Source organism: Panthera pardus, unplaced genomic scaffold, assembly GCF_024362965.1.
Source record: "Panthera pardus isolate Hobbes unplaced genomic scaffold, ASM2436296v1 HiC_scaffold_24, whole genome shotgun sequence".
Classification (NCBI taxonomy): domain Eukaryota; kingdom Metazoa; phylum Chordata; class Mammalia; order Carnivora; family Felidae; genus Panthera; species Panthera pardus.
The window spans coordinates 126,422,464-126,440,455 of record NW_026526810.1 but is presented as its reverse complement, the minus strand read 5'-3'; the positions used below and the strand labels follow the sequence as shown (position 1 = coordinate 126,440,455).

The 17,992-nt window shown below is 54.0% G+C and overlaps 1 protein-coding gene across 1 annotated transcript in view; it reads left to right on the top strand.

Moving 5' to 3' along the window:
- The window catches only part of CCDC88C (coiled-coil domain containing 88C), a 128,369-nt gene that overhangs the window by 82,410 nt on the left and 27,967 nt on the right, over positions 1–17,992 (top strand). Inside the window, 11 exon segments of the mRNA XM_053889704.1 lie at positions 145–289; positions 3,432–3,625; positions 7,930–8,058; positions 9,106–9,192; positions 9,194–9,688; positions 9,690–10,178; positions 12,182–12,309; positions 13,713–13,851; positions 14,898–15,086; positions 16,256–16,417; positions 17,551–17,828. Of these exon segments, the coding sequence (XP_053745679.1) occupies positions 145–289; positions 3,432–3,625; positions 7,930–8,058; positions 9,106–9,192; positions 9,194–9,688; positions 9,690–10,178; positions 12,182–12,309; positions 13,713–13,851; positions 14,898–15,086; positions 16,256–16,417; positions 17,551–17,828 (2,435 nt within the window).

Sequence of the window (17,992 nt, the reverse complement as noted above, 5' to 3'; positions counted from 1 at the left end):
TGCAGCTGTATTTTTTGGGAAGTGAGCCAGGTGCATGGCATCCCTTCATCCTGGGGGGGGAACGAGGGCAGGTGCCTGGGGGTTGGAGCCTGTCCAGCGGGAGCCCCTGGCCACGGCCTCACTCCTTCGCTCTTCCTGCACCAGGACCGGGACACAGACAAGAAACGAATCGAGGAGCTGCTGGAAGAGAACATGGTCCTCGAGATAGCCCAGAAGCAGAGCATGAATGAGTCGGTGCACCTCGGCTGGGAGCTGGAGCAGCTGTCCAAGAACGCAGACCTGTCCGATGGTGGGTACCGCCTGGGGTCTTCAGCCGGCCTGCAGCAGCTTTATCATCCAGGGAGCCGAACCCTTGGCTCAGAATCTTCCGTGTCAGTCTAGCCATTCACCCCAAGTAAATAGGGTTTCCATCAAGAGCCATTTGGAATGGTTTCATCACTGCTCTCCCCAAGGAGAACATGAGGGGTCCGGCAGCTTTGGTGTCGGGACATGAAATGCAAATTAAGCGTTGCCAGCTTTCTCGTTTCCCATATGGACAGTCCTAGGAGCTTCCAGATTACAGCACGCTGACCCCCAGAGGACATGTTAGGCCTCTCTATGGATGATTGAAAGCTCTGGATGGCAGGTGACACCCCCAGTGGTCATTAATCTCCACTATACATGTACCCCGGGCATTATTTCCTCTGTTCATTTGCATAATTGGGCAAGATGGATGCAGTCTGTTTTCTGTCTCTCTGGGTGGGGATTGCTAAGTGGCTGCCCCTCACAGGACCCAGGCCTCTTCCTCTCCCCCCTGTGCCCAGCACCCCAGGCGAGGTGTTGGCTGGGGATTGGCGGGTGGGGCAGCAGGAAGCTCCAGCGCTCCGCAAACAATAAGCCAGTTCCTTTGTTCAAAAATAGTACACGTGCACCTGATAGTGTGAGTTAATGTTTACTTAGAACTGTACAGAGTGTGGGTAGGGTATTGGGTGGGTTTGGGGGGACTTTTTCATTTCTGATAAACATCCCTAAACATAATGGAGGGGTTACTGAAAGCAGCTGGGTATTTCTTCTCAAGTTCCAAACCTAAAATACGTTGATTAAATTATTAATCAGTGTGAGAAGTTAGTTCTGCCTGTGCCATGGTGTCCGGGGGCTGTGGTGGGGCCTGAGGGTTGGTGGGGGTGGTTCACATGGATTCCTGCCCTGGGATTTCAGGTTCACCGGGGAGGACCGCTGCCCCCTGGCGAGGCAGAGAGGTGGTGCAGGCTGCCTAGGACAGTATCAGACCAAAAGGGAGTGTTTCAGTGACACCCAAGGGCGGCTGTTGGAGTCGGAAGCCTCACTGATTCACACGACTGAGTGTGTTTGTGAGCCCTTTCAGGTCCATGATGATGATTTATTCTTGGTGTTCCCAACTCCTAGTGCTTAGCGGGGAGCTCGTGGGCTTTGGTTTGAATGGTGGCATGTGAGCAGAGCCCGAAAGTGCTTGTGCATGTATGGTGTGGTGGCTTCTTGAGTCAGAGCTAGTTGGCCAGCCCAGTTTCCTTAGCTGCAAAATGGGGGTGATGCAGCCACCTCGCAGGATTGCCTTGAGTATCCAGTGATGGGAGGCAGTGAAGCGTTACACTGTACCTGGCCCATAGGCACTCTGGGAAGGGCTCCTCTTTCTTCCTGTCTTGCTCTTGTGTCAAAACTCCTCCCTCCCTCCCTCCCTCCTTCCCCCCACCCCTCTCCCTCCCTCCCTCTCTCTCTCTCTCTCTCTCTCTCTCTCTCTCTCTCTCTCTCTCTCTCACACACACACACACACACACACACACACACACACACACACACACGACCTGTCTCACAAATCTGATTGCTGGGGGTGCTAATGAGCGAAGCACTCAGTCAAGAGTCGTTGGTGGTTTTGTGATAAACTGTTGGGTCCTCATTGTCTCTGAGGGCCTGCCTTTCACTGAAGGGGAAATGAGGCTTGTAATCAATTCCTTTGTTTAATGTGTGGAACCTTCACATTTATCCTCCATGAGTACAGAGCTTCAGTTTGGGATGATGACAAAGTCTGCAGATGGATGGTGGGGGCGGTTGAATCTAACCAGTGAGAATGTATCTAATGCCGTAGAACTGTACTGAAAACGATAAAAATGGTAAATTTTACGTTCTGTATATTGCACCACAATGAAAAATGTGATTTCTCCCATGAATGCTGTCCCAGTGATCACAGGTTCTGAGTCAGTGGGGTTTTAGGTCAGGTTAGTTGGATTCGTAGCACAGTCGAGACAGCCCACTGTGCACCCGTTTTTGCACATCGAGAGCGCATGTGCTCGTGGGTGCGTTAGTGCGGGGATGGTCAGCACTGCGGACACTCCATCCACCTCCACTGCTGCATGCCTGTTGTTGCCTGTGGTCTTGAGGCCTTTCTGCTTTGTTGGGTCTGTACTCCTGTCCTTGGTGGGTGAAGAGACCTCAGAGAGGGATTTGGATGCCTTCCAGTTCTTAGGATCATGCAGGGGATCCAAACACACGTTTTTCTTTTTTCCAGCTTGATGTGGTTGCTATGAAAGCCTTCAGCTCTTGGTACCTCCAGGCCCTAGCGTGATGAGTAAGCAGCAGGTGGGGGGAGGCCATATTAGCCATACAGTGTGGTAAGGCTCCCAGAGCTGAGCATGGTTCTCACGGGACAGAAGAGGACAGGACATCCCTGATCCCTTCTCTCAGGGGCTTTCACATACATTCCTTTTTCCTTTCCAGAAAAGCCCCTTAAGTTACCTAATATCATTCACCTGCTGTGGCAGGATGGGGCCAAGAACTCCTGTCCCCTGACTCTTGGGTCTGTGCCCCCTTCTTCATTTATTTGTATTTGAGCTGTTTTAGAAGCAGAGTAGATAATCTGCCTTTTTCTGTCTTTGGCTCACATTTTCATCTCACTTAGAATTTTAAAGCAATTTATATATACTATCTCATTTTTTTCCAGTATAATTGTGAAATTACAAAATCTCTGTCAAAAGGATGGCAAGTACCTGGCAGACATCCCCACACAGTTGCTGACCACTTGTGGCAGACATAACTAGTCAATTATCATGTTCCTCCTGCTGAACCTCCCAGAACCGGCCCAGAAATGTCACCTGTTTGCCATCTCTGTTGGTCTGTACAGTCCTTGAGTGCACAGTCAAGTTAGCAGCTTGGTAAAAACAGTTCCCAGCCCTTAGTCTGTGACTTTTACATTGGCCCCTCCTCTATGAGCTGCTTTCTTCTTAAGCTCCTGGTTGCTCCCCCAGACCCCAGCTGAGCTGGCAGAGGGACTGGAACTACCGGAGAAGGTCTCTAGCGTGCTGACCATAGCAGCACCGCATGGACTGGGGGTGAGGCACCCAGCTGATCCTGGGGTGGGGAAGAGAGTGGAAGCAGAGTCTCTCCTGGAACCTGGACTGTGACCCGACTTTGTGTTTCAGCCTCCCGGAAGTCATTTGTGTTTGAGCTGAACGAATGTGCCTCCAGCCGCATCCTGAAGCTAGAGAAGGAGAACCAGAGCCTCCAGAGCACCATCCAGGGGCTGCGGGATGCATCCCTGGCGCTGGAGGAGAGCAGCCTGAAGTGCGGAGAGCTGGAGAAGGAGAACCACCAGCTCAGCAAGAAGGTAACTCCAGCCGGGGGTGGGCGACCTCCTCCCCCGGCCCTTGTCTATAATGTGCAGCCAGGCAGAGCGTTCAGGTGTTGGTGAGTGTGCACAGCTGGGAAAAATGCAGAATCCACTGCAGGCACAGTTCATTATAATAGAGGGATAAGCGTGTCCTTGACCAGAGGCAGCATGGCTTGTCCCTGCACCACAAATGCAAATGTGGCCCCAGCGTGACTAGACCTCTGTGTGCCTTGTCTTCATCTGCGAAATGGGGTTAATGGGGGTTGTAAGGATTTTATGGGTTAGTGTAAGTAGAGTCGGGCACATACATAGTAAGTGCTCTATGAAAAGAACGCACTGTTAAAAAGCATAGGACGGGGCACGGGAAGAGGAAGCGGGTGATGTCAGACATGCCTGCGTGCACGTGTGTACAGGACACTGATGGACTATTTTAGGGCATTGCTGGTGGTAACACAAGATCAGAGCACACCTCTTTCTCTTGGTTTATGGGGTGAGGAAGAAGAGATGGCCAAATTGCATTTGCCTTTCAGGACAACTGCTGGGTCTTTGATTTAGCACTGTAGAGCCCAGACCTCTGGGAGGACAGACAGAGGCTCCCAAACCGTCTTTGTTCTCCGGTTACGAGGACCCCTGTTCGCACAGGGGATGCGGATCAGGTGCACGAAAGGGCAGTTGAGAGCCAGGGATTGCCTGCATGTGTTGGTCACAGGGCCTCAGTAGATGTCACCCACACTACAGACAGCGCACCTGCATCGTGGGCTATCCACACACCAGCTGCCAGATTGCAGCTGAGGGGAGAGGACAAGAGTGCTCTTGCCCGCTGACCACCGTGCAGGGCCGACGCTTCTGGGTATCTGGGTGTCTGTCCCGACCTGCCCACTGTCTGGCCAGTGTCATTGACTGAGGTTGCACCGGCAGGGGGAGGAGCTTGGGCTGCAGACAAGAGACTGGGGTCCACTGGTGCTGGCCCTGCCTGCACTTCCTCTCTGGGGGAGGCTTGAGGCAGCCCCTCCTTCTGTGAAATGGTCTCTCCCGTCCCCTCCTGGGACTTCCCAGGCTCGGTTACTCACCCTTCTGGTCCCTTTGAAGCATTGTGTGCTCCGCAGCGTGGTAGGTGCCAAAGTCTGTCGTCTCTCATAGGACAATGGAAAACACACTCTCTTGTGCTCTGTGTCTTAATGCAGAGCAGCGTGTGGAGGGCGACTAGACGGTTTGGGTGTTTAGATTCACATGGGCCTAGCACAGGAAATGTCTCTATAAATGGCAGTCTGACCTCAGCCAAGACTAAAAAAAAAAAAAAAAAAAAATTTGACCTTTCGAGAAATGAGAACCTTCAACTCCACAGGTCCTCACGGGTCTGCCGTAGAAAGCTGTGCTGAAATCTTGCTGGCCCAGCTCCCAGCCAGCCTCAGAAGTTTTCCCTCCCCTTGGGGTCCACCCTGGTCCCTCCTCTGCACAGACAGGACCAGCAGTGGGTGCTGCCTGCCCAACATTATTTCTGAGCCCCCCGTCTCTCGGTCCCACCTCCTGCTTCCTCTCTGGATCGTTTCTCCAGGGGGATAGCAGCCCTCCCTGCCGCAGCCTATGGGAGCATATCTTGGCACAGCATCCCTGGTAAAAGGGAGGTGCCACTGTTCCCAGACTGAAGCCATCCTGTGTCCAGAGTCAGGAGCCCTGGGGAGGGAGTCCTTCTGCCCACTGGAGCACCTCTTCTCCTTGTCCTCAGCCTGCCCAGGGTCTGGCTGGATCTGTTCTGACCCAGCGTGGGTAGTTACATTCTCTCTGCACCATCCAGCTTGGTACAGAACACCGGAGGGAGCCTGTCAGCTCCTCTGGAATTGCCTTTCCCCAGCCTTGGTCACCTCACTCTGCGCTTCTCTCCATGGAGTGTGTCTCAGTCACCAGCTGGCATTTCTTGGTCAATAGGTGAACCACCAACCTAGCTGAGCCCCACAGGGGACACATCCCCAACAGTGACTCCTGGAACAAGGGAGGGCACCGCCTTGGGACGAGCCCAGACGGCACAGCTACCCTGGGAGGTGTCTACAAAGGAGGGTTAAGGGCCAACCAGGACACAGTGACCTGGAGGCCCCTCCCGCCCCCTGCCGTGCTAGCCCGGTTCTCCCATCATCCTGCACGTAGCCCAGGCTGCAAGCTTGCTTAGGTTCAGGATGTCTGTGGGAACCGTCGTTTCCCAAAGTTAATATCTTCCTTCTAATTAATGAAATTTTCATGGGACTTAGAGAAACTGCCTCGCCCTCATGACTATAACTGTGTCAATACCTTGCAAGTTGAACGCCTTGAGCTAAGAAGTAAAGAATCCTTAGTTTCAGAGACAGGAAGGCAACCCGTTGAGGGTGTGTACAGATCCAGAGCTGAGGGGAAGGCCCCTGGCACCCACATGCTCTGGGAATCCATAACCTGAGCCAGGTACTTGAGGAAGGATGGGAAGCCCTCTCAGGGCTGACAGGCCTACGGCCAGCTCACATCTCAGCCCCGCGAGCTCCCCCAGGGCCACTGTGGTCCGTCAGGGATGGGTAAGAATAGGGGCTCCAATTCCATGGCAGAAAGAACCAGAAAGGGAGAAAGATGGCAGTGGGCATCCAGCAGTGATAGGTGGGATGTGGGGACATCGTGTCTTCAGACTAGAAGCAAGAACAATCAGAAATGCAGAGGCTGGAAGAACATTCCTTTCTCCAGGAGAGAAGGGGCAGCCAGGGTAAAGGATTACCAGTGAGGTCAGCGGTGAGCTGGGAAGGCAGGGGGCACGCACCACAGGCTGCTGACAGTGCCTGGGAGCAGGTCTGGGGTCACCGACTGGTGTGCATCCTAGGCCTGCTGTGTCCTCACTGTGAGGCCTTGGGCAAATCACTTAGTTGCTCTGGCCCAGAGTCGTCCACTGCATGATGGTCAGTAATACTTGCCTGTTCCCTTACCCGTCACTGGCAGCACGCTCTTGGGGAGGGTCTGCTGACATTGGCACACCTGACACCTGCCAGATGCATGCTGAGCACTTGATGGGATAGCTCATGAAGATGGACACCACTGGCCCAATGTCATTTACAGAAATTTGCTCATCATGGTCCTGTTGTTAGCAGCAAGGGACTAGACTCTGAACCCGTGTCCCTCTGACACCAGTCAGTGCCGTTTCCCCAACTCCTGTCCCCAGTGATAAGGAGTTTGGGGTTGACAGGGAGGCACAGCAGCCCCCACGAAGCCCTCAGACTGCAAAAGGTGACATGGGCATCACCTAGGAGCCGAGTTGTAGGCCCTGCCTTCAGCCTGCCAAGTCAGAATCTGCATTTACCACGATGATAAATGTGGGTATCGGGCATGATAAAGTGTGAGAAGCCCTGAGCTAGGTAGTTCATGTTTAGGAAGGATGGACGCTGGTGGGTCTTAGCCAAGAGCATGGCACCCAGGAGGTGATACAGGTGGTCATCCAGGCAAGATGGAGTGTGGTCCAGGGGCGCATGGGTGGTTCAGTCAGTTGAGCATCCAACTCTTGATTTCAGCTCAGGTCATGATCTTACGGTACATGAGTTCGAGCCCCAAGTTGGGCTCTGTGCTGATAATGCAGAGCCTGCTTGGGATCCTCCTCCTCTGTTTCTGTCTGTCTGTCTCTCTCTCTCTCATGCTCTCTGCCCCTCCCCCACTTGCACGCATGCGCACACACACACACACTCTAAAAAATAAACTTTAAAAAAAAAGATGGAACATGGTCAGGCCTGGGGTAGTCAGGGGGCATGTGGAGGGGGAGGGGCACAGGTAGAGAGGACAGGACTTGCTGACAAACTTATTGGAGGGTGACAGTGGAAGGAGAGATGCATCAGAAGACTGCTCTGAGCAGCTGGGTGAACAGGTGTGTCCCCAACTTAGGTGGCCTTTGTGAAGGAGAGGGTAGAAGGGTGAGTCCAGAGTCCCTGCAGGGCATCAACAGTGGTGGCTGGTGGCCCCTAGAGCATGTGCTCTGACCCTTGAGAGCGTGGACAAGGCCTGAGACAGAAGCGAGGGACCTGGGTGTGGCTGAGAACATTTGGCAGTGAGGATGAGCAGGGGTGGGGTGAGAGGGAGGCTGACTGGTTGGTTGGTGCCCAGGACCCTCCCCTCTTCCCTGAGCCGAAAGTGCAAGGTGTGAGCTAAGAGTTGAGATTGCTACGGAACAGCACCTGGATGTTTTTCCTTGAGAAGAGGACTGTGCAAGTATTCTGTGAGGCTGGCAGGGCTTTGGTTTGTCTTAAAATGTCGTTCACTTTGTGAAAGTGACTTTTGCACTGGCTGGGTCTTCTTCTGGCTCCACAGATTGAAAGTTACAGACCCAGCTGGAGAGAGAAAAGCAGAGCAACCAGGATTTGGAGACCCTGAGTGAGGAGCTGATCAAAGAGAAGGAGCAGCTGCAGAGTGACATGGAGACCCTGAAGGCCGACAGAGCCAGGCAGGTGGGTGCCTCCGGGATGAATGTTCCTTCTCGCCTGTCTTGGGAACTCTGCCTACAAGAGGGAGAGTCCAGGATTGTAGCCACTGCCTATAATTGATGAGTGATCTTTGTGTTACCACTGACCCAGCTTAGCTGCCCTCAAACCAGCCATTTTTAGCTGACGGTGCAGGAACAGGGGTCAGCTTTTGCCTCCCAGGTGACAGCGGCAGTCCTGGTTTTGATTGTCGTGATTTGGGGGAGGAGAGAAAAGGTGCCCGTGGCCTGTGGGTGGAGACCAGAAATGCTGCCAGATGGCCTGCAGTGCACAGGACGGCCCCTCAGGACGAAGAACAGGTCCAGGTGTAAACGTCTGTCATGTCCTAGCAGAGAACCCTGGCAAACCTTTGAGCTTTATTTGGCTCACGCTATAAGAGGTCCAGGGTGGGCAACGCATTGCTGGAGCAGTGGCTCAGTGATGCCAGCCAGAAGCCAGGCCTCTCTCTACCTGTCCTGCCAGGCCTAGCTATTGCACATCCCCAAAGTATGGGCGGGAAAAAGGTCACGATGCCCAGGGAGAGCGTCCTGCTGGGTGCCAGGCATGTTCAAGTCATGGAGCTGACACTCTCCCTGAGCCTGAAGGACGAGGAGGGGACAGAGATGCTGTAGATCAGTGGGGGGAAGATGGGGGAGTGTTCAAGGCAGAGGGAACATCACGTGCAGCGTCCGCAGCGGGGGAGAGTGGCATACGGGGTGGCCACAGGTGGCAGGCTCAGGTCGTGGGGGTCTTGCTGCCCAGGATGAGGAGTACCAGAGAAATCCCTTTCATTCTCATTCTTGTAAATAAGAGGAAGAGAAGTGGTTTACATTTGTGAATCGCTGTGACTGCTGTGGATGTGTTTGTCTTGAACTGAGTAATGACTGCCCTTGACCTTGGCCTGGGAAGCAATGGGATGGCTCTGGGTGGTCCTTCAGGGGCCTACAATTTATTCTCCTAGTTTGGACCCAGGTCACTGAAATTTATCCATGCAACAGCCACCTCCTGTGTCATTCGCGTTATATTTCTCCGCAGATCAAGGATCTCGAGCAAGAAAAGGATCATCTCAACCAGGCAGTGTGGACGCTGCGGGAGAGGTCGCAGGTGAGCAGCGAGGCCCGGGGTGAAGGACATCGAGAAGGAGAACAAAGCCCTCCACCAGACGGTGACGGAGACCAGCAGCAGACTCAGCAAGCTGGAATTCGAGAAGCAGCAGCTGCACAAGGACTTCGAGCAGGCGAAGGAGAAGGTGGAGCGGGTGGAGGAGCTGGAGAAGGAGCTGCACCGGCTGGAGAAGGACAACGAGAAGCTGGCCAAGAAGGTGGCCTCCCTGAAGACCGCCACCGAGAAGGTGGACGCCCTGGAGCGCGAGAGTCGGGGCCTGGCTCTGGAGAACCGGAAGCTCAGGAAGTCGCTGGACACCCTGCAGAACGTGTCCCTGCAGCTCGAGGGTCTGGAGCGGGACAACAAGCAGCTGGACGAGGAGAACCTGGAGCTGCGCAGGATGGTGGAGACCATGCGCTTCACCAGTGCCAAGATGGCTCAGATCGAGAGGGAGAACCAGGAGCTCGAGCGGGAGAAGGAGGAGCTGAGGAAGAACGTGGAGCTGCTGAAGGCCCCTGAGCAAGAAGTCCGAGCGCCTGGAGCTCAGCTACCAGGGCGTGAGCGCCGAGAACCTGCGGCTGCAGCAGACCCTGGAGAGCAGCAGCCAGAAGTCCCAGGCCCTGGAGCAAGAGCTCGGCGAGCTGGAGGCCGAAAACCAGGTCCTGCGGCGCGACCTGGAGGCCCTTCGGCTCTCCCACAAGCAGCTGGAGAGGGCTGAGAAGGACAGGAAGGCCCTGGAGCAGGAGGTGGCCCAGCTGGAGAAAGACAAGAAGCTGCTGGAGAAGGAGGCAAAGCGGCTGTGGCAGCAGGTGGAGCTCAAGGAGGCGGTCTTAGACGACAGCACCGCGAAGCTGTCTGCCGCCGAGAGGGAGAGCCGCGCCCTGGACAAGGAGCTGGCCCGCTGCAGGGACGCAGCCAGCAAGCTGAAGGAACTGGAGAGGGACAACAGGGACCTCACCAAGCAAGTCACCATGCATACGAGGACGCTGACCACCCTGAGAGAGGTGAGCTGGCACCGGCAGGCCCCTCCCCCGTGGTGAGGGGGTGGGGGGTGCGTGCCTCCCGAGCAGATGTGAGACTGTGTGTGTGTGTGTCCGCCCTGATTCTGAACAGAATAAGGTCTGCCGGTGCGAAGAACAAAGGGAAAGCACTGGTTCTAATCTCCCTGCCCAGAGATGCCCAGAGATGACCACTGCTCATAGTCTGGCCGATTTTATCCCGTCATTCCCCATGTGCATTTGTACATACACACGCTTGACATCGTGCGTCCCTGCATCCTAAGCTCTTCTGTTGTTTACTTACTCTGCCTTTCTTTTCTCATTACAGTAAGTAAGATTGAAGCCATGGATTTCTAATGGCTACAGGGTTTTAATGCTGTAGATTTACTGCAATTAGTTTTTGGACGTTTAGGTGGTTTTCCAATTCTTTTCATTATTTTAGATATCACTGGACACTTGCATACATATATCTGTTTTCTCAGGCTATATTCCTAGAAGCAAAAGTAGGGGTTCTAGGGGTATGAACATCTTAAAGTTTCTTGCTAAGTTTTCTAGGGGTATGAACATCTTAAGTTTCTTGCTAAGTTGGCATCCTACTGTTTCCCCAGTATTTATTGCATGGGCCCTCTGGGGGTTCCTTCAGTGTTTGAGGGGGAATAAACTGCTTTAGTAAATGACTTCAGCATCTGAATGGCCCGGCACAGAAGTTGAGTCTCAGCGTAGGTAGGAGTTGAGTGTGGTTGTTCATGGACAGCCTTAAATTCAGTGACTTGGGCACCTGGTTTCTCCCATCCTGTGGCTCGGCCATCCGCAGTGGAGTCCTCTTCTGGCTGTGGCAGTAATGAGGAAGACAGTGGGTAAGAAAGATTGCACTCCCACTGTGCAGAACGTGGTCACATGGCTGCACCTAGCTGCAGGCGAGGCTGGGGAACGTGTTTCAGCGGTGTGGCCAGGGGAGAAAAGGAAATAGATTTGGTGAACACAGGGATGTCTCCATGTTCATGTGCGGGAAGATCGTAAGGCTATGGGAGAGAGAGTTCACTAATGTGACCCCTAGTCCCTGTCTCTGGAAGCAGAAGATAAGTTCTGCCATGGTCACACTCAAGCCCGGAGTCATAGCGGCTCATCACGCCAGGGACTGACTTCTCATTCGCGAGAGTCCAGGTGACTCCCCAGGAGCCTGTCATCTGTGCTGTGACTCAGCAGTCCAGGCTGCTTTGATTTATGGCTCCGCCTTCTCAGCACGGGGCTTGGGCAGTTGCTGAGGCAGGACAAAGGCAGCTGGGAAGGTCACACACCGGCTCTGCTGTGCTGCAGCCAGGAGGTGACCCACAGCATGTCCACCCCACCACTCACTGGCCAGAAACTACCGGGTAGCTGGGACATTTGGGGTGAGCTGATGGAGTGTTGGGCGAGCGCCACGCTGTCACACGGCATCAAAGGCCTGAGGATTTGGTGGGGGGTCAGCTTGCATGCCAAGTAGCTGGGGCACTGGGCAGAGAGCAGTACCTGCCTGGAGAGCTTCGAAGATGGGTGGGAGTAAGAAGGGGGACCCTACATACAGTAAGTAAACGCACCTAAATGAGAGCAACTGCTTTTGCAGAATAAACCACAACCAGAGTTTTTAGTAAAATCTTTATCTCTTTTGTCCTTTTTTCTGTTCCAAATTCTCCGCAAGGAGCATTTAATTCCATTACTTCACGAAAAAGGTAATCGTGTTAGAATTCAAAGCTCCTACTCAAAGGTCAACATAAATGGCGTTGCACAAACACACGTCCTTCCCGTATCACCATGGAGGCTGGGAGGCTGGGGAAAGCGCGTCTGTCCCTTCCCTTTGGAAGATGTCCCTGGGGGTTCACTTGTCCCGTGGAACTGGTCTGCTCAGCCCTCAGGACACCTGAGTCAGCCATGACTCGGGGAAGATGGCTCCTCGGCCTTGAGAAGGGGCCTGTGCCAGGCCCTCCGTGCTGGGCTCCCGTCCCATGCGCATCCTCTCCCTGTCCTGGCAGGACCTGGTGCTGGAGAAGCTCAAGAGCCAGCAGCTGACCAGTGAGCTGGACAAACTGAGCCAGGGGCTGGAGAAGGTCGGCCTCCACAAGGAGCTGCTGCTACAGGACGAGAGCAGCCATGGCGACACGTGAGGACCTCCCTGCCGCGGTCTGTGGGCTTTTACCCGGGGCTGCACGCCGCACGCTCCCAGCTCCAGAGCTCTGTTCACTCTACCTACCTCGGGGGCTTGTTGTCTTGTGGTCTTTATGAGGGGCTTGTGTCCTTTGCAGATCATCTCCCTGGAGGTTTGCAGGGAGGGGTGAAAGGAGACTCTCTTGTCCAGTGGAAAGGCTTCTCAATTTTTTTTAAATACACTTTTTAGAGCAGCTTTAAGCTCAAAGCCAGTTAAAGGGAAGGGACAGAGATTTCCTGAATGCCCAGTGCCACCCCGCCTCAACCCCCGCCCGGCATCACCTCCCTGTAATCCGTATCCCCACCAGGGTGGTGCATGTGTTACACTTGATGTGCCTCCACTGACCATCATCACCCGAAGGTCCACAGTTTACATTGGAGGCCGCTCTGGATGGTGCACATTTCATGGTTTCAACCCTTGTGTAACTAACCTGCATCTGCCAAGTGTCCTACAGTTTCTCTGCCCTGTGTTCCACCTATTCATTCCTCTTTTCCTGGTCCCAGCCCTTTAATTTTTAAACATTTAACCGTCGTAGTCTTTGCCTGCGGTTCTTTCTGTAACCGTCTCATTGTTCAAAGAAATCCAGTATCATGGATTTTTCCTGGACTTGTAACTGACAAGATCCACAGGACGGATAACGTGTGACACGCTGTCGGTGTGGTGAAAAGGCTACCACTTACCTAGCTAGCATTGTAGTCTTGGGCAAATGGCCTAATCTTTCCTTTCCTTTCCTTTCCTTTCCTTTCCTTTCCTTTCCCCTTTCCCCTTTCCCCTTTCCCCTTTCCCCTTTCCCCTTTCCCCTTTCCCCTTTCCCCTTTCCCCTTTCCCCTTTCCCCTTTCCCCTTTCCCCTTTCCTTTCCTCCTTAATGTTTATTTTTGAAAGAGAAATGAGTCAGGGAGGGGCAGGGAGAGAGAGGAGAGAGAGAATCCCAAACAGGCTCCTTGCTTGTCAGCACAAAGCCCAACATAGAACTCAGTCTCACAAAGCGTGAGATCATGACCTGAGCTGAAATCAAGAGTCAGATACTTAACCGATTGAGCCACCCAGGTGCCCTGTGCTTACTTAACCTTTCTGAGACTAAGTTTCCCCATCTGTAAAATGGCCTTGATGATACCTTCCTCTAAGACTATGCCTGTAAGACTACAGCAGTGATGTCTCATTGGAGGGTGTCACAGGTGTGTGCAGGGAGCCCCGGGGAGGGCTCTGGGTGATGGCTTTTGGCTCCTACAGTTCTTCGGGGCCAAATGCTGCAGAATAATAGGGAAAACGAGCTTAATGGAGGAGATAGGTGTTGGTAGCTGGGAGGCTTGTGGGTGGAAGAGGCAGATAGGTACAGTTGTGTCTTTGTATTTTTCAGAAAGTTCAAGATTCTGGAGGACAGAAATGACTCATTAAAAACAACATTAGCCCTGAAAGAAGAAAAGATTGTGTTTTTAGAAGCTCAGATGGAAGAGAAGGCCAGCCTGAACCACCAGTTGCAGAACGAGCTCCAGGTGGTAAGATCTGGCCCCCTTCGGTGCCACACTGTAAGTCCCAGTCATGAGGCCCCTGCCCCACCTTTTCCAGCCCCTCACCTGGGGGTAGCAGAGGGCCGGCCTGGATGTCCATTTCTCGGAGCAGATGTACTGAGATACAGGGTTCTGAGCGGGGGAGCTACCATCACAATCCTGTGCATTGGGGCTGGACAGGATCAGATGCCTGGGAGGAGACGAGGCCACATTCAGAGCAGCACTGAGTCTGCTAGGCAAGATCGGGAACACCGATGAGGACCAGTGTGAGATTATGAGCATCGAGACCAGACAGAGGCCTCGAGTCTCTTGGGCACCCTCACACGGGACAGGTGGGCGTGGGTGCACAGGTGCTTCATCAGGATGTCCACTCCTGGTGGTATGTGCTCTTCCAGCTCTCCTTTGCTTCTTTTAAGCAAAGGCTTTTTTTTTTTAATGGTTATTTATTTTTGAGAGAGAGCAGGAGTAGGGGAGGGGGAAGAGAGAAAGGGAGACACAGGATCCGAAGTGGGCTCTGCACTGACAACAGTGAGCCCGATGCGGAGCTCAGACTCCAGAACAGATCATGGCCTGAGCTGAAGTTGGACGCTTAACCAGCTGAGCCACCCGGGCGCTCCCCCAAACCCCCGCCCCTTCTGCTTTTTGAAGCCTTGGCACATTTCTTGGCTGCGTGATTGAACAAGGAATCTAGAACAAAGTGGTTCTAGAGCTGGAAGGGGCTTTGTAACATCACCCGGTCCACGTCCCCCAGGCTCATCTCCATTTGATGGAGTGGACAGCTGAAGCTCGGGAAAGCGAGAAGACTTGCCAAGGTCATGTGGTTGAAGTTGAGACCGAGGCAGATGTCTGGAAGGAGGGGGAGCACAGGGTGGGTTATGTACGTTCCCTGCAGAGCAGAAGGACGGTGTCTGGCTTATCACTGGTGCCAGGTGAGGGGTTGGGTTTGCTATGGGGCTCTCCTCTAGCCACGAACTCGGAGCTCTGAGCCAGCCTTTTCCTGCCCCAAGTCTGCTTTTCCTGCTCCCACCCCACAGTTGAAGACCGAGTGTGAGGTCCTCAGGCAGAACCAGCAGGAAGGGAAGCACTTGGAGAACTCTTTCAAACACCCTGTGGACTCTCTGGTCACCGGTCTCCAGGGGAAGGAGCCCTGGGGACCCAGCCACAAGGAAGCCACCATGGAGCTGCTCCGAGTGAAGGACCGGGCCATCGAGCTGGAACGGAATGTGAGTGGGCTGGCCCTGCTGCGGTCGTTGAGAGAGAGAGAGAGAGAGAGAGAGAGCGCGAGCGCGCGCGCGCAGTGCACTCTGTTGATTGTCCCAGTGATAGGCCGCCATTACCATAAAGGACACGAGACGTCAGAATCTGTTGAGATTTACCCAGATCCAGCTGAATACTTCTTGAGTTGTCCTGGCAAGTCCTATGAGCTACTTGTCATTTGAGATCTCGTCAGCCTTTCTAGCGGAAAGGAGCGCGTTCGCATTTTCCCATGGTGAATCCCTGTCTGCCTGCCCGTCAGACTTGGCCCTTGGCTTGTACACCAGCCCTGTTTCCACAGTGTTCCCCTAGGGGTTGACAGACCGTGGCCTGCCAGCCCATGGACATCTGCTTCGTTACATATTGTGTGTGGTCTTCCCACCCTCGTGGCAGACGTAAGTGGTTGCAGTGGAGACCACGTGCCTGGAAGACTGCAGAATTCTGTCCGTCCCTTTACAGAAGTTTGCCGGTGCGTGTCTAACCCCCGATGTTGTCGGACTCTCCCAACAACCTTGTGAAGCGGGTAGTGATGATCTTCATCATTTGACAGATGAGAAAGTGGAGACAGGTTAAGAGACTCGACCCTAGGCCCCATGCTAGTAAGGGACAGCACTGGACTGTAATCCATATGTCCTGGCCCGGTTGGTGGCATATTTTACATGGTATTTCTCAGTCTGCTGGGACGTGAACCGCCTTCTTCTGTCTGTTGTCGCTCTTGAGTAGGGTGAGGTGTGGCCACAGGCTTTGACTCCCTGTCCTGTGGGAGAAGCTCACAGAACGCCACTTGTGGGGTGTTCAGCAGAAAACAGAAGCATTACAGAGAGAAGACACTGCACGGCTTTAACCCCAGCTTGCCTTTGCCTTGCACTCAGATGCTCAGGTTTGAAGCCATATCGCCATTAGGTGAATGCATTTCTGTCTGGAAAGCACATACCAAAAAAAAGTAGGTCTCTCCCCTCTCCCCCAATTCTGTTGATTGTCTTTTGCAAGAGGGAAACGTTACTTGTCTCACCTGTTGGATTCTGGCTTTAGTGACCATAGCATCAACTCTCGAGTGTTGCTTCCAACCCCAGTGCCTGTGGCCGGTTACATTTCCCAAGCCGGTGTCTGACGGGCCCCGTGCTTCCTCATCCCCTAGAACGCAGCTCTGCAGGCAGAGAAACAGCTGCTCAAGGAACAGCTGCAGCACTTAGAGACCCAGAACGTGGCCTTCAGCAGTCAGATCCTGACACTGCAGAAACAGAGCGCCTTCCTGCAGGAGCACAACACCACGCTGCAGACCCAGACGGCCACGCTGCAGGTGAGTGAGGGCCCAGCCACAGGCATCACGTAGAGACCGGCCCGCCACACTGGCTCCTCCGAGCACGGGAGAGTCTCCGCACATTTGTTTTGCGTTGGCTCATTGCAAACAGCGGGGCCCGGCCTGGGGGTCTTTGAAGGTGGTGCGGGTTTGTTTCCAGTGACTGAGCCTGTGGCTGCAGGGCTGGAAACTTGCTCTGCCCGGACTTGCCTGTTTCTCAAAGTCTTTTCCATAAGCTTTGACCAGGAATGACTTGGGAAAGAGGTTCTGGACTCAAGTCGATTTTATTTACTATAAAACCTGGCAGAGTCTCTGTTAAGCTAGTGTGAATTTTTAATCTCCACGAGGGACATATAGGGCATCAAGTAGCTGCCAGGCTTTTGAGAGCTTCTAGTGAAACTGGTATTCCATGCCGCATATTCGAGGACGTTGGTTTTTATTTACAGTTAATACATTGCGAGGAAATGAATTAATCGTTCATTAATGCAGTTTCTGAGAAAAGCGTTTGAAAACACGGAACATGGGTCAGGACAGTAAACAGGAAACTATTAGGCAAAGATGTTGGAATTTGTTGTATTAAAATAACAAAATTTGATATTGGTTGTTGGTTTTGGTGGTGGTGGCTGTCGCCAGGTCTTCGTCTGAGTTTCACGTCAGTAAAAGTGGCCCCAGAATGAGTCAGGCAGTGCTGCCTCTTCAGTTTTCTGATAGTTTGGGATGTTGTGGGGTGGTGGTTCTGGGAGCATCAGTTAGGGTGGCTGGTGGTGGTGACCGGGTATTCTGCAACGTCACTGGTTTTCTACTTGTTCTAGGAAACAGGTGTGTGAAAGTAGCCAAAGAGGGTGCCCGGGAGCTTCTCCAGAGAAAGGACATAAGTGGCCCCGAAAGGTCCCATGTAGGGAGGGCGCAGGACCAGAGCCGTCTGACAGTCTGGTGCTGCCTCTTTCCAGAGCAGTTTCTCAAGTTGAGACAGAACTGTTCTCAGCGGCTGGGTGTTGGCTGCCCCGAGGGTCCCTGTTGTCCGGGTGTCCGCCTCCGGCTCCTCACGGCGTGGTCACCGCGAGCGGGGACACGGAGCGTGTGGCTCCCTGGGGCCTGCCCGCGGTCAGGCGGAGCCTTCTCCCTCCCGGCAGGTGGAGAATTCCACTCTGAGCTCCCAGAGTGCCGCGCTCACCGCGCAGTACACGCTGCTCCAGAACCAGCAGACGGCCAAGGAGAGCGAGAATGAGAACCTGCAGAAGCAGCAGGAGCAGCTGACGGCGGCCTACGAGGCGCTGCTGCAGGACCACGAGCACCTGGCCGCGCTCCACGAGCGGCAGTCCACGGAGTACGAGGCCCTCATCCGCCAGCACAGCTGCCTGAAGACGCTGCATCGGAACCTGGAGCTGGAGCACAAGGAGCTCCGGGACAGGTGTGTGCGGGCCTCTGGCGGCACCCCTGCCCCTCCGGGCTCATGTCCTTGCCCACAAGCCTTCCCCGCGTTTCCTCTCGGGCCGTTGCTTCACGTTGTCTGGGACACCCAGACTTTCCCGGAGGGAAGTCCATCGAAAGTCCCACCCAGCGGTTGGATGAGTT